General features: G+C 39.1%; 1 protein-coding gene across 1 annotated transcript in view; it reads left to right on the top strand.

Annotated features, from left to right (window-relative positions):
• Positions 1-14,242, top strand: part of TRPM3 (transient receptor potential cation channel subfamily M member 3) — a 286,044-nt gene extending 271,802 nt beyond the window's left edge. Inside the window, exon 26 of the mRNA XM_037374290.1 lies at positions 7,148-14,242. Coding sequence (XP_037230187.1) covers positions 7,148-8,597 — 1,450 coding nt within the window. The 3' untranslated portion in view covers positions 8,598-14,242. The remainder of the gene's footprint in view (positions 1-7,147) is intronic.
• Positions 14,243-14,763: the final 521 nt, after the last annotated feature.

The following is a 14,763-nucleotide window of genomic DNA, read 5'->3' as shown; positions in this document are numbered from 1 at the left end:
GAATAGCCTTGCTAGGTAAGCTAGTTTCATAGCGAACAGGGATCTTGACATTAATTTAAAAGTAACTAGACATTTCACCTACAGCAGTGAAATGCACAGAGGACAAAGGTAATACATTAATTTAGTGGAAGCTGCCAGTCTTCAAATTCATCGGTCCTAAAAATTCATGTCTCTTCATCTGTCGTGGTGCTTATATGCTTTCATCATACAGCAGCTGAGTAACAGAGTTAAATTTTAAGGACAGAGTTTGTTGTTTGATTCATAGAACTGTTACCATAAAAAATTTTAGGTCAATATCCTGTCAGATATTCATAAAGCTTATGAACCACTGAATAGTCCAGTCCCTGAATACTCCACTTTAACTTGAGTAACAGAGGTCAGGTGACTTGTCATTGTAATTGATTACACTGTTCTCCTTATACCTAATCTTGTAGCACTGGCCCTGAAGCAGCTATGCCTCAAATATGTTTTCTGTAGGCAAGGAAACGTGTTTTTACTTTGGTTTTGAAATTAATCTATCCCAGAGCAGGATTAGCAGATACAATATTCTTTAGTCATCTACATTACTGAAAACAGCACTCCTAAAATGCATATTTTAGAAAAGAATATTAGAGGGGAAATATGGTAAGGCATGGGATGGCTTCCTTGTAAAGAATGGCCAAGTAATCCAGCTGTACTTGGTCTGGAAGAGATAAATGGGGAATGAGATGACAGAGTTCTACATAATTATGAGTGAAAGAAGAGGGTGAGTAGAAATCAATCATTTGCTGTCTCTCCCAGAAAAAGATACAGCGGAGCAAGAGATTAACCTAGCCAGAGCCCAGGTTCAAAATCAACAAAAATAGATGATTTTTTTTCATTAAGCAGTGGAACAGAGAAAATTCTTGAAACTTGATGAGTTCTAAAAGAAGCTGATGATGTTAGCTAGAAGTCTACAGGGATTCAAATAAAGACTAGACAAGCTTATGGGAGAGAAATCCTGTAATACAGAGATCATCTTGAGCCGATAAAGTTCCTGAGCAAAAAATGTTTAGAGACTGGTAAATATAAGGGAGGAAGAATTACATATGCTTCAAACAGAGACAGTGGGATGAATTGGTCTGTGGTCCAACTGCATGCCCTTTTTTCTTGTGTTCTGATAGTCCAGTGGTCAGAGAACAAACCTGAAAATCGTAGATGCAGGTTCAAATCTCTGTTTGGGCATAGGTTTCCTTTTGGTGGTCAAGAAAAGCATGTTTCAGACCTCTGTAACTAAGAAGTAATCCAGCTGGGACTACCCTACATTAGGCAAGTGCTGTAAATCCTTGAAAATTAATACGTAACAGTCTGCATTTGCACTCTGTGCTGGCCCTTTTTTATAGGAAAAGAGCCCTTATCTCTTTAAATGGATGGCTTAAAGCACCTCGTTCCAGAAGAAAGTTCATGATTATGAATCCTAAGTGAAGACAAGCACATAAGCCCCACAGAGAAATAGTTCTTTACAAATCCATTTACCTTAGCCAACAGTGTAATGTGAAAACCAGCATGCCCTAGTTCTGTAAGGGAGACCCAGGTAGTGACCCATGAGGTACAGAGGCTGCTCCCAGAGCCAAGCACACTACTAGGACTTGCAGCAATGAAATCTCAGGTGAATGCAGTTCTCATCTCTTAAGAGCTCTCTTCTTGCCAAACCAACTGCAATGTTTTGCCATACAAGGTAAGTGCAAATACTTCAAGGATCTGAGGGATACTTCAAAGATGTTTGAGGAATCAGGGCTATCTAAGTGTCTTAAGTAACATGCACTTTAGAAACTGGATGCCCAGGTCTGTCATTTTGCCTGCAGTTATGGCCAGGAAAGTATCCTTTGAAGTGTTATCTAAAACATCAAACTTCTTTTTCCTAATCTGTGGAACATTCAAATATTTGAAATCCAGGTTTGCACTTTGTAGTTTCTATATAGAGATGTCTTCGTGCAATTAACAAGATGTAAACCAAAGAAAACAGAGAAGATGCAAACCTGCAGCTTCCCTTCCAATGTCCAGTCATTAGCCCCTAGTAGTAGACCAAGCTACTACTATACCAAATTATACCTACATTGTAGCCATGAGATATCAGGTTAATATCTGTCCAATTAACTCGGTTTTATATGGTGTAAAATTGAACCAGAAAGCCCTGCAGGTGTGAGTGAAGTACCCCCTGAAGACCTTCCATTTGCAGGAAGCTGAGGACACTGTTAGGGTTAAAGAGAAGGAAGGCCTGGACAAGCCTTGTGTGACACACATGCACTTGGACCTGGATTGCTCACTGCCTTCCCTCTCCTCCACATGTCTGTGGTATGCTTACCTCTCGCTTGAGCAACTTGTACTTGCATCAGGATTTATCATAGTGCCCCAGATTCTGCACAGAGAAAGAATAGCTGGACACCACAGATGCAAAGCACAGTATGCCTGGAAAAGGGAGTAGGGGACTAGCACTTCAAGGGAAATCAGAGTTGTGAACAGAGCCTTGCTTTGAGGCTCAGCCTAGCTGGGTCCCAGAGGCAGGTTTGGAGCTCAGGAAAACAAAAGGAACCTGTTTCTTGCTACATCGGCCTGGGTGTAAATGAACGACTTCAAATAAGCAGTCAGTGTCTGTGCTGGGTCAGGACCACAGCATCTTGTCTGGCTCACCTACAACAAGCTGCAGTTTATACTCACCTTGGAATAGTTCACTGGCATCCTGTGGGGCCCGTCTTGGTTCAGCAGTCGCCATACTTGTAACAAGGAACACCACAGAGGTGACCAGATCTGGTGTCACCACACAGAATCTCTCCTTTACCGGATCCTTTCACATTCAGAAATTAAAAGCATGAAATGACACTTGATCTTTGTCCTTCCCTGACCCCAAGTACTGAGTAACTTGGTGGAGTAGCTCACTAGCCAAGATCTCACACAAGCATATGGAAGCAGCATCAGGTTAGTGATACACATCAGAGGAAGTGATTGATTAAGCAGAAAAATACAAAGTAGTGCAAAGCTGTAACTGCATTTATCAGGTTAGGCAAATCTTGGTGTATCTCCTGGAGACCTGTGAGGAAAGCAAAATTGGACAAATTCACTTTATTGCAGCAGAAGAATCACAACCTTTCCTGGAGAGCCTTCCTTTCTAATCACTGTGAAAATTTCAGGTTTTTGACCAGCACAGAGGCTTGCTTTTATGATCAAAAAAACCTGCACTATTTCTCTTGATCTGGCAAGAAGCCACTAAAACAACCTTTTCAGTAGCCATTTTTTCCATATGGACAGATCTTGACTCTTTCAAACCCAATGCAAAACCTCTTGTTGATTTCAAGGGGAGCAGGGTCACATCCTAACAGTATTTGAAAAGCAGTAATCTGGTTGAAGCATCTCTCTGTGGTCACAAAGAGTAAGTGGTTTTAGGCACCAGATGGGAATGCAGCCAAGACAACCCAACACCCTTATCAAGCAGAAACCACCACACCTGTGAAAATTGGCTGGCTGCTTGCATCAGCAATGCTTTACCAAAAGATGTCAGGCAAAGTACCAATAGCCTGTTACAGGCTTGGGAACTGCTGTCTATGTTTTATTTAAATAAAACCACTCTGCAGTTACCTGTAACAAGCCAGGTGGATGGCCCTGTAAGTGACTTTAAGTGTCTACAGTCTTTGCAGCAGTTGAAAAGGATCTTGAAGTATAAATGGTGCCTTAACAATGGATATTGATCCACAAAGGGACTTGTGAACCTCATTCTAGCATTCAATTAAGAGATCTACTTCTGAAAAGAGTGGCTTACTCCCATTAAACCATTACTTCAATTAAACTGTTGATGAACTGATGTGCAAAGGTTAAAAATAAATATAACCAAAATGAATGCCAGCAAAAGCCATCATCTCCCAAACCATAATTAAAATGGCTTGTCACGGGTAATATAAAATGTTTGCCAGGTTCCCAGTTCTGACCCTTTTTTTTTTTCCCAATTACTGTCCTCGGATAGTCCATGGTTTTTTCACTATTAGAAATGTACGAGCTTCAGCAGAACACCCTTTATGCACGTTTTACATGTAGTCTCCTCTTTTTCTATTCTCATTCCCATCTGTTACGATAGCTTGGCGCTTTTTCATGCACTGGATAAATCTTGCTGTAAGGAAAAACACAGGTGCAATGGAGACATCATACATGGCTACTGTAAGATTTGCCAGAAGGTTTATATGACCTCCAATACACACAGGGGGAAAATCCAAAGCAAAACTTGGGCATTCTTGTTTTGAAATAGTGCTTTAACTCAAAACTATTCCTGAAGAAAATGCAGCTCTAGCTGTCTATTCACTGAGTGCAAGATCATCCAACAATACAGGAAGACAGAAAAATTCACTTTGTACAACATTTTAAGGACCAGATTATGACTGTATTTCTCCAGAGCATATCCTCTTATATCCACAGCGTTTGGATGATGTGATTTTTATCATGTTTCTAGTAGGATTCCTCCCAGAGCATGGTGCTGTTCTGTGTGATGAAAGATTACAGAACTGAACATCAAATTAATATAAAAGTATATCACAAATTAAAAGATCAATATTTTTTTTTTAATGTAACGAAAGCTGACTAAATTAAGCTAATATCTTTGGATTTGGAGATCATCATCACTCAAGCTGTATTTTTGTGAATAAAATTATATAGTCAGGGTCCATCCAATGTAAATACATGTGCATACTGTTAGGTTACCAGTGCACGTCTCTGGTTACCCCTGGTTTCTGAACCCAGACTGCACTATCTGTACCTTGTGGAGTTTCTATATAAATTTCCCACTACTGTCAATGCAATCACATTAATTCCATAGCAACCAACAGATCATGTAACTCAAAAGTCTCTCTTCATCTTGGCCAGCAGTACCACCAGTTTTACATTCTCTGCCTCTGGCAGTAGCTAATAGCTCATGTTCAAGAGAAGACAGGACAAATACATGAATGTGTACCAGCAAGGTGTGACTCTAGATTCTTCTCGGGATGCATCAGTTGTGTTCAGTAGCATGGCACAGCCCTCATGTGAATGCAGGATGCAAAACTTATCTCACTATGGACAGTTCTATTCATATTCCAGATATAAATATAGAACTAAGTGCAATAATTCAACTGGCTATATTTGTATTAAAAGTTATTTCACTTGTGTACATCTCTCAAAGCAAGGGGGGGGGGGGCGGGAAACAAAGGGAGAAAAAAACAAACAAGGAAACAAACAAGACAGTCCAGTTAGCTTCACAGAATATTACGAATTCATTCTAGTTCTTGGGTAACCATTGCTGGGGTAAATGTTTTTTATTGGTCATAATCTGAGCATTCTCAAGTAAAATCCAGAAATCCAGGTTTGTCAGACTGATCCATATGTCTGACAGCCCTAAAATTGTTTTGTTATATCTGTTCATCATCTTGGAGCAGTTGTTACAGAATATGAATGTGCAACAAGGTACTCAATTATTAGCTGATAAATATTTCAAAATATAATTATTCTTACAAAATAGCAGTTCAGACAACTAATACCATGAGAGAAAATTCAACTGCTTCCCATATAAACTGCACTCTCACTGTAGAATTATACCCTGTGCTTGCAATGACGTTAATATGTTTTGTTGGAGAAGCTGGTAGAACTAGAGGTAAACTGGTGCCTAAATGATGAGTAGAATGATGTTTTTTGAAACTACCAGTCCATTTCTTAGCAGTGATTACTTGATCATTCATCTGTTGAAGTCTGATGACAGCAATACATTTGATTTGCTGTGCTTATGCTTTCAAATTTCATGATCTTCAACAGGAAAAGCCCGTATTTCACAGGAATGTGAGACGTGCTGTAGGGAGTGGTGTCATACTCCTCCTTTTCCTCTCTTGTGCAGGCAAGTTGCTGTTGCTTATCACCATGAGGCAGCCAGGCCTCAGTTTTTCACCAGCTATTTGTGCATTAATTACCAAGGTGTTAATGCTGCTCAGTAAGCATTCATTGCTAACATCTGGTTTCTTCTGGGCGAGTAAGAGTGTTTATGGTGTCGCCAGTTCCAGGTCACTGATCCTGTTGGAAATTCAACTATTAGTAGTAGATCCTATTTATCTTATCAGAAATCCTGGCTATCATTAGCAGGACACCTGTTAAGCTGTATGAATTGCACTGCCAGGCAGAGAGTAAGAGACTTGTGAAGAGTGTGGAAATCCTGCCATTTAGTATTTGTTGCTTCTCTGTTCATTTTTCAGTGTCTACAGGACTGGGGAAAGCCAGAATTCTAACCTTAAAAATCAGACAAAGATAACTACATAAATGTATTTCTTCTTTGGCAGATAATGGAGGTCACTGGTCTGCCATAGGGACTACAACCAGAGAAAATAATTATGAGAAGAAATTTCATATATGCTAAAGGCAATTTCATTGTGTTAAATTAGAAGACTCCGTATAAATCCTTCAGTAGAGATGTTTTAGAAGACAGCAAACTGAAGTGGTTGAAAGTCACTGGCATAAATTAGTAAACAATTCACCTTAAAGGTGAAAACATTTTAAAATTAAACAGATCAACACTGTAGGACAGATATACTGAAGTTTAAATTAGATTCAGTTATTCAATTACCTATTAATATTTTAATCTAATTTTCTTTATATTATATTGATTTTATTAATATTTATATTAATATTTATATCCTATGATCTGTTATTACATATAATAGTTATGTATTAAATATCTTATAATGTGCTTTATAATAATTAATATTTATATTAATGTTATTTCTATATTACGATAGGTAGCTAATCCATAATTTCAATCCCTAAACTATTAACATAGACTACCCAAAGCACAATCACAGTAATGGAGCAATCTTAGGGACATCACATGGCATCTGCCCTAAGTTATTCATTCATAGCAACCTAATTAGAAGTTTTGGCAGCAAATCATAGTAACATTTCTGTAATAACCCCTGTCCTTGGGATAAGGGACACCCAAAACTCCCTCTGTGTTACGAAGCAGATACCCCTGGTTGCTGAACCTCCCTGAGTAAGGGTTTTGAAGCAGATAAGGTGGTGTAGACAGGCTTTGAATTTTAAGACCTATTTGTTTCCATTTGTTTTGGTGACCTATTAGCTGAACATCACTGCTTTGTAGAAATTAACCTGTTTCATTCTTCACTTTTTTAAGGGTAGAGAACATGGCCATGCGACTGGAAGAAGTAAATGAGCGAGAACATTGCATGAAGGCCTCTCTGCAGACCGTTGACATCAGGCTTGCTCAGCTGGAAGACATGATGGGACGAATGGTGACTGCCTTAGAAAAACTGACTGGCATAGAGAGAGGTGAGACAACCAAGATACGATCCAGGACCTCATCCGACTGTACTGATGCAGCCTACATTGTGAGGCAGAGTAGCTTCAACAGTCAGGAAGGGAACACTTACAAGCTTCAAGAGAGCATAGATCCCGCGGGAGAGGAGTCCATGTCCCCAACGTCTCCTACGATCACGCCCCGCATGCGAAGCCACTCTTTCTATGCAACAAATATGAAGGACAAGTGTGGGTTGGAAAAGTTTGAAAGCATTTTTAAGGAAAGATCGCCAAGCCTGCATCGGGCTATCAGTTCCCACTCAATAGCAAAAGAAGGAAAGATTCCCTTAGCCCCTACCAGCACTTTGTCAATTGCCCCAGACTCCAGAAGGCCTTCATCTTGTATAGACATCTACGTTTCTGCCATGGATGAGATGCATTCTGACACAGAGCCTCTTGACAGCTCCATAAATATTCTTGGTACTGGAGATGCAGCTCTGCAGGCCCACATAGCCTCTTCCATTTTAGCTAACAGTGCGTACATTAGCAGTCCACCTGGCGAAAAAATTTCTGGCAGGAGTCTTGATTACGAAGAAACCTCTGGAATAGAAACAAGAGCATTTTCTTCAGACTACTCCCAAATCACAGATTGCCAAATCCCCTGGGATTCAGATCCTCCTTTGTATCATGCTTTAGAACGATCTAAAAGCAGTCGTTATCTGGCTACAACTCCATTTATTCTGGAGGAAACGCCAATTGTGAAATCTCACAGTTTTATGTTCTCTCCATCTCGAAGCTACTTCAGCAGCCTTGGCATCCCAGTCAAAACAGCAGAGTACACAAGTATTACGGACTGCATAGACACAAGGTGTGTGAGCGCTCCCCAGGCAATCGCAGAGAGGGCCAGTTTCCCTGGAAGTCTCGGAGGCAAAGTGGAGGACTTGGGATGCTGCCACCCAGAGAGAGAAGCTGAACTAAGCCACCCAAGCTCTGATCATGAGGATACCGAGGCCAAAGACAAGAAGGGGATCCCCTTATCTCCTCAAGACAGCACTGCTACAAGAACTCTGGCCAACAGCATCCCACTTCCAAAAATAGAGAGGGCCAACAGCTACTCCGCAGAGGAGTCCAACATGTTGTATGCACAGCACACACGGAAGAGCTACTCTATCAGCGACAAACTTGACAGACAGCGAAATGCAACAGGCCTACGAAACCCCTTCCAGAGGAGTAAGTCCTCGAGGCCAGAGAGCAGAGGGGACAACCTGTCCATGAGGAGACTGTCAAGAACGGGAGCCTTCCGCAGCTTTGAAAGCAAGCACAGCTAGGCCTAGACAAAGTTTACCAGCAGTCTAAGGGTCATCTGCTCTCCAGTCCATTTTTCTTAGCAGAATTATAAAAAACCTCACATCACCCTGTGTCAACTCCAGTTGGCATTAGCCACCGGTCAAGGGAGCACATTGTCAGTCTCAGCATTGCCCACTGAGTTACTGCATCTTGACCCAGTTGACATTTGCACTTAAGGAAAAAGGGAGGGATGAAAGCTTTACAAAGACTTCGGTAAACAACAGGAATAACAAGCCCCCTTTATGAAGTCACAAGATATAAATGAGTAGGTTCAGAAATCTGCCTTTTATTAGAAAGCATCGTAGGATCTTTGATAATCATTCAAGTTTTTAGGTTGCAGGAATTAACTGGCAAAAAGAGATGTACAAATTAGATGTTCTAAACTTCAGTCACGACTTCTTTTTCATCTGTTTCACCATTGTACTGACTGATGAAAGGCATTTGTTATTTCTGTAGGAACTGGCAGCAAACAAACCTAAAGTCTCCCAAATCCCTTGCATCTCACACTTGTGGAAATGAAGAAAGATGAACAAGACAACAACTTTCACTTGTCTCTTTTTGTATCAACTTCTAGTGCCACAAAAAGTTTATATTTTCAAGAGCTGAAAGGGAAATGAAATGCCTTTTGTACTGCAACTTAAATGGAAGAAGAATTTATGTTAAAATATCAGGTGATTTCCTGTATAAAACAGGCATTCTAGCACAGCTGAGCAAGCTCAGGATGAATGTAATTAAGCGGAATAGTATATTTTTTTACCACATTTGTCATCAATGTGTTGTCTCACTAAATCACAGGATGCAATGGAACAGTAAGAACAGGGTGATCAGAGCAGAGCACAGTAATATTGTCGGGTTCTCTCTGCTCCATTTAATTATGTATACAAATTGCGGAGATTTATCTACCAGGCTGCTACCAAGTACTTCTTACTGTTCCATTTGAGCTGCCGATTTTTCACATCATTCCCTCACCTTAAAATATACACCCTTTTTTTTTTTTTTTTTCATGTGGACATGGCCATATTTGAACATTTCAAAGTATACAAGTTCTGTCCAGCAGTCTGAATCCAGATTAATGCAATCAGACTGAAGTTGTTTAAAGGAAAATGTTCTTGGCAGAGGACTGGAAAACACTAAAAAGTATATATGCTTTTAAGGTAAGTTAAAGAACCAAAGTGAAATTGCGGGTGTCTGTAAACAGCAAAAGCCATCAGTTGTGACTAGGCTTCCACCGTTCAGCAGCATATCACACAACATGCATTTTAGTAAGAGAAAGTATATCCAAACGGTAATGCCGTTATGGGGTTTGGTTGAAGGCATAACTTCTCTGACCCCACCCACATTCCAAGGGTCCACAATATCAGCTAGAGTTTCAAACTTCTCTTGAGAAGATATCACGGTGGTCACAGGTGGAAAGGTATGCAGAAGATAGGAAAAGGGTGGAAAAGCGTAAACTGCAACTGGATCAAAATTTCACATCCTTGAAGGCACAACTTTTAAGCTTGTGAAGAGTTGAAGCTAGTGCTATTAAAAACTAAAACATCTCTACAATGACCAACATCTGTGTAGAACCAGCTCCTTTTTGTTATTAAAAATGAACACATACAAGTGGGGTATGTACTTTCCATTATTTAAATGGGAGTTATTTTCCAAATCTCTAAGGCAGCTTTGACAATGCAGGCTGATGTTTTCTCATGGGGATCTCACCCAGGGAGACTCTGAGCACTGTATGAGAGCTAAGTCTGAAAGGCAACAAATCCAGACATAAAAATAATCATCAGCCTCAAGAAAAGAGGCAAAGAAGGTGAAAACATTTAGTTACTGAGTCACTACGTTGGAAAGTTCAGGAAATACAGAAATGCAGCATGGAGACTTTAAGCACAATGTGTTTCATACTTCCTGCACCAACGTGTTCCTTGCTTTCTTCTATTTGATCAGGCTTTCAATGAGCTAAACTCCACCAAGACACCGTGTTTATGCAATTGCCTTGCAGTCCATGTGTAGCATTATGGTCACATGGCAACACCGAGAAAGGTCAGAAACCTTTCTGTGCATTATGAAGCATGCTTGAGACAGGCTGATTGTTGAACAATAGCAAAATGCCCGGGGCAAAAGAACTTGTGTTTAACAATCTGCTTCAAATGTGCCAACTTTTGTTAGCAGCCTTTTCCTAAGGCTTCTCCAAATCTATCTATCCTTGGTGAGTAGAGGGGGATATTCTCACTTTGTTTTCTTTGTTCCTTTTACGAATGTCTGCTAAAACTGTTCATGGACTCTTCCACCTTCACTGTATCACTGGCCTACTCTAGAGGAACTTCAGATCATTAGAAATTCCTCAACAGCGCTTAGTGAATTAGTTCAAGGCATAGGGCTCTCCTCTAGGGTAGATTTCATTGCTTAGCTTGTCAGGGTAAAGGAATTTGCCAAACCCAGAAGCTGTATAAATGTTTAGGATACAGCACTTTATTGATCTGGAGCACACATTCCAGGTAAAATGAAACAGGACACTTTATTTACCTCTTAAAATTTGCCATTATATATAAAATGTAAATTCAGATGTTAAAAGTGTGATTGCAAGATGTCAGAACACTACTTTTCCTGAATGTTTCCCATTTATTCTACAATGTGATGTCTATAGAATATATTATGATGGATGCTAGATTATTTTATCTTCACCTGGTTTTTACACATTGCATCAAACTGCTCCTTTTTGAATTTGATGGTAAAAACCCATTCCTTGCAATGGGGCCAGATTTCCCACTCCCAATATTATGACCATTTAGTGAGAGTAGAAGTCTTACCATCCATCATCATGTAGCTATAGCATGTACCATATAACATATTCTGTATCAAAGGATAGCTTATGAAATAGATATATATACACACATATATACATATCTCCCATATATAAACCAGTATAGTTGTGACATGTGGTAATATTAGTGAACGTTACAGGACAGTTTTAATATCGCATTATAAGGTCTTGTTTGTAAATCTGTAACATTCAATAAAATAGCACATGTTGCATCAAGCATTAAGTTCCACTATCCAATTATTAGCTTACATATGGAATATGCATTTCTGGTCACAGCGTGTAAGTTTGGTATGTTTCACACATTGTCTGTGTAGCTCCACTTAAATGTCTCTATGAGCTGATGTATAAACCTCTAATGAGCCACTGTGGGCTGTGACAGGTGAGTTGTGATAGTGTGAAAGACGAACTGGCATGTTATGCAAAAGAATAAAAGATAAATGAACTTTAATAATATTTTGAAACTCAACTGAACTTAGCTGTTTGTTTACATATGCTGGCCCACTGAGGAAGCGGTGTACAGTATTTTATAAATATTTTCCTATAGTACCCATTCTGTTGTTTCCGGTTTAAGTGATGCTATTCTACAGTTGGGGTATATACACTTGTCCTAGGTATTTGATTATAGCACATTATTCTTTCACAATAACGTGTGATATGACTGAAGTAGTTTCTCTTCCTTAGAGTCCAGTCTTTTTTTGTGTCAATGAAAATGCATGCATTGTTCCATGAGTTCTTTCGGACTACTATGAGATTTAACATTTTGCTATTGCCTGCCTGTAAAGATGAATCCAGTTAGGAATGAATTCAAGCTTTGGATGTTTACATTATTTCCATTATGTTTGATCTTTAGCAAAGTAAGTGATTTTTATTATTATTTTTAAATGACAATTGTATTTTATGAAATTGAAATACTCAACACAAAATGCGAACCTACAGCAGTGCTCAGACATTTGGCTCTCTCTTTTTTTGGAAGAGATAAGGTGCTACATTATTGTTCTTAGCACAAGTGCCAGTTAACAAATGGCAGTGAGGGGATAATTTGAAAATATAATAAAAAACCAAAATATCCATTCATACACATGAGGAAATCCCTCTGGGTTCCAGACACAGATTGCTTTTTTTTTTTTTCTTTCATTTTCCATTTATAGATTTTTTGGTAAAAAAAATTATTTGTATCTTTTGTGGAATGGATAGCCTTTTGTCAGGGGATAAATATCTTAGTTAGGTATATTTTTTGTATGAGAAGAAAATGATTTGCTTCTTAGAAACTGTCAGCATGGAAAATGCAACTACACATAACTGCTCAAAAAAAGTGCTGGTAGCAGCACACAGCCTTAGTCCAATGACTGCAGTCAGAGCAAACAAGTGTCTGTCCTGAGAGCAGAAGTTGTCAAAGGTATTAACTTAGAGTGAGCCAGTGAAACAAAATTCTCTGTAAACTTGTGGTGCAAATTTTCAAAACAAGCATAAATGTCTTGTTATGTTGCTCAGGTTATATACTCAAGAGGATCTGATAAAAACTAGAAGGGAAAATGTGAGCTGGTCATTTCTGGATTCCCTAGGAATACTTAAGTAATTGTGATGTCTCTCCCCTGCTTAAAATTAATAATATATTTGCATTTTTGCACAAATCTGCACAATTGTTTCAACAAAGGCCACATTTTCAGTTCTGTTAAAAGATACCAGGTATAGATCACCTTCTTCAAAAGAAATTGAAAGCTTTCTAGCATGAATTTTCCCTCATGCACCTCAAACGACAGCACAGTCCAAACTGAACAGAAGTGTTGGGGGGGTGTGCTTACCTAATGAAACCCTTCATTCCACTAGACGGTATTCACTGGCCTGGCCACACACTGGCGTAAAAGCAGTACTGTTGAATGTGGAGGGGCTGAATTTCTGCACCCCAGTGAGAGTTTTCCTGCTTTATAGACAATCACAGGGTGAACACTACAAGTTACACAGGCTTGTCATCTCCAAGATTGATTACAGTTATGGTCTTACTGATGCTGATGCGAATCTGCAGCAAATCCAGTGATTTCAATGGACTCTGACTTTTGTCAGAGGATGGATTTATTCTGCTTTTCTAATGCTATATTACTTTGAGTCATGGCACAGATTATCCTAAAATCATCATGAAGTGGGAAGTCTAATGACAGTCATTGAGCCAGACTGGTTGTGAAACAGTCTCTGACCTTTTAATTTTTGCTGTATGCTTTCAGATCTCTTGTAGAGCCACTCAGTACTTATTTCAAAAAGCTATTAGGAAAAAATGTTTGATTATGAAATTGCTGCTGTTTCTGCTGCAGGGAAGTGATAACTCTTGCTTATTTTAGTATTTGGTAGGGAGAGGGAAGGGACAGAAATGGGAATTGGCTGTGAAATACAATATTATGCCTGCATAAGAGTAAATTGTATTGAAGTTACATCATTCTTCCACCACTGCAGTTGTTGTACATGAGGAGAGTCTATATGCTGCTACTGCTGTCTGGAACAGTGTTTGCAATATACTATACTAATAGCTATTTAATCGTTTATTATTTGGGCTATCATTTGTAAGTGTGTAACAATCATTTATAAAGGGAGAAAAATGATTAAAATGTCATTTTAAAAAAATTCCTACTAATATGAAGCTTTTCAAGTATGATTTGTCTAAATGTATATCACTAGGGAAAACAGTCCTTTCCAAAGGTCTACTGGATTCACAATGCACTTTTAGACTGTGTTTAGATATGTAATAAAAAGCAGAAGTTGGCAATTACTACAGTAGAACTTTCTGAAATTTCTGTAACAATTGTTTTGCAATAAAAAAAGAGATGTAGTTCAAAACATTTGTTCTCACCAGAGCATTTATTTATGGTCATTTGCTTTCAAAGCAATAAAGCAACGATGCAATGACAGCTGCTTTTCTCTATGATCTCTCACTGCTCTAGTTCTAACTTTGCATCATTGAAGGAAACCAAAGAGTTTACACACTTAGCACACAGACTATTTGAATGTTGTCAGTTATTTCCACCTCTGATATCACCTGTCATTCAGGTGTCTCTTATGCTGGCCAATATCAGACCCGAGTTTGAACCAAGATAGACATAATTCTCGGTGTGTTTATTTAAAAAGGAGGGAATGGTTTCTTTTCTTTGTAGCTACCATTTCAGTAAGGAGGGGGAAACAAGCATTGATTACAGAGCCCCTCTATATTGCTTCCACATAGACTGAAGAAGCATGCTTTTTTGTGTGGCTGTCTCCCCAGATGCGTGATGTTGCTGGCTCTTGCAGCTAGAGAAGTTTCATTAAAAGCAAAGGGCACTAAGTAGTCCACTAATACCTATGACCTCCTC

Source organism: Falco rusticolus, chromosome Z (assembly GCF_015220075.1).
Source record: "Falco rusticolus isolate bFalRus1 chromosome Z, bFalRus1.pri, whole genome shotgun sequence".
NCBI lineage: Eukaryota > Metazoa > Chordata > Aves > Falconiformes > Falconidae > Falco > Falco rusticolus.
This window is presented reverse-complemented; position numbering and strand designations above follow the sequence as displayed.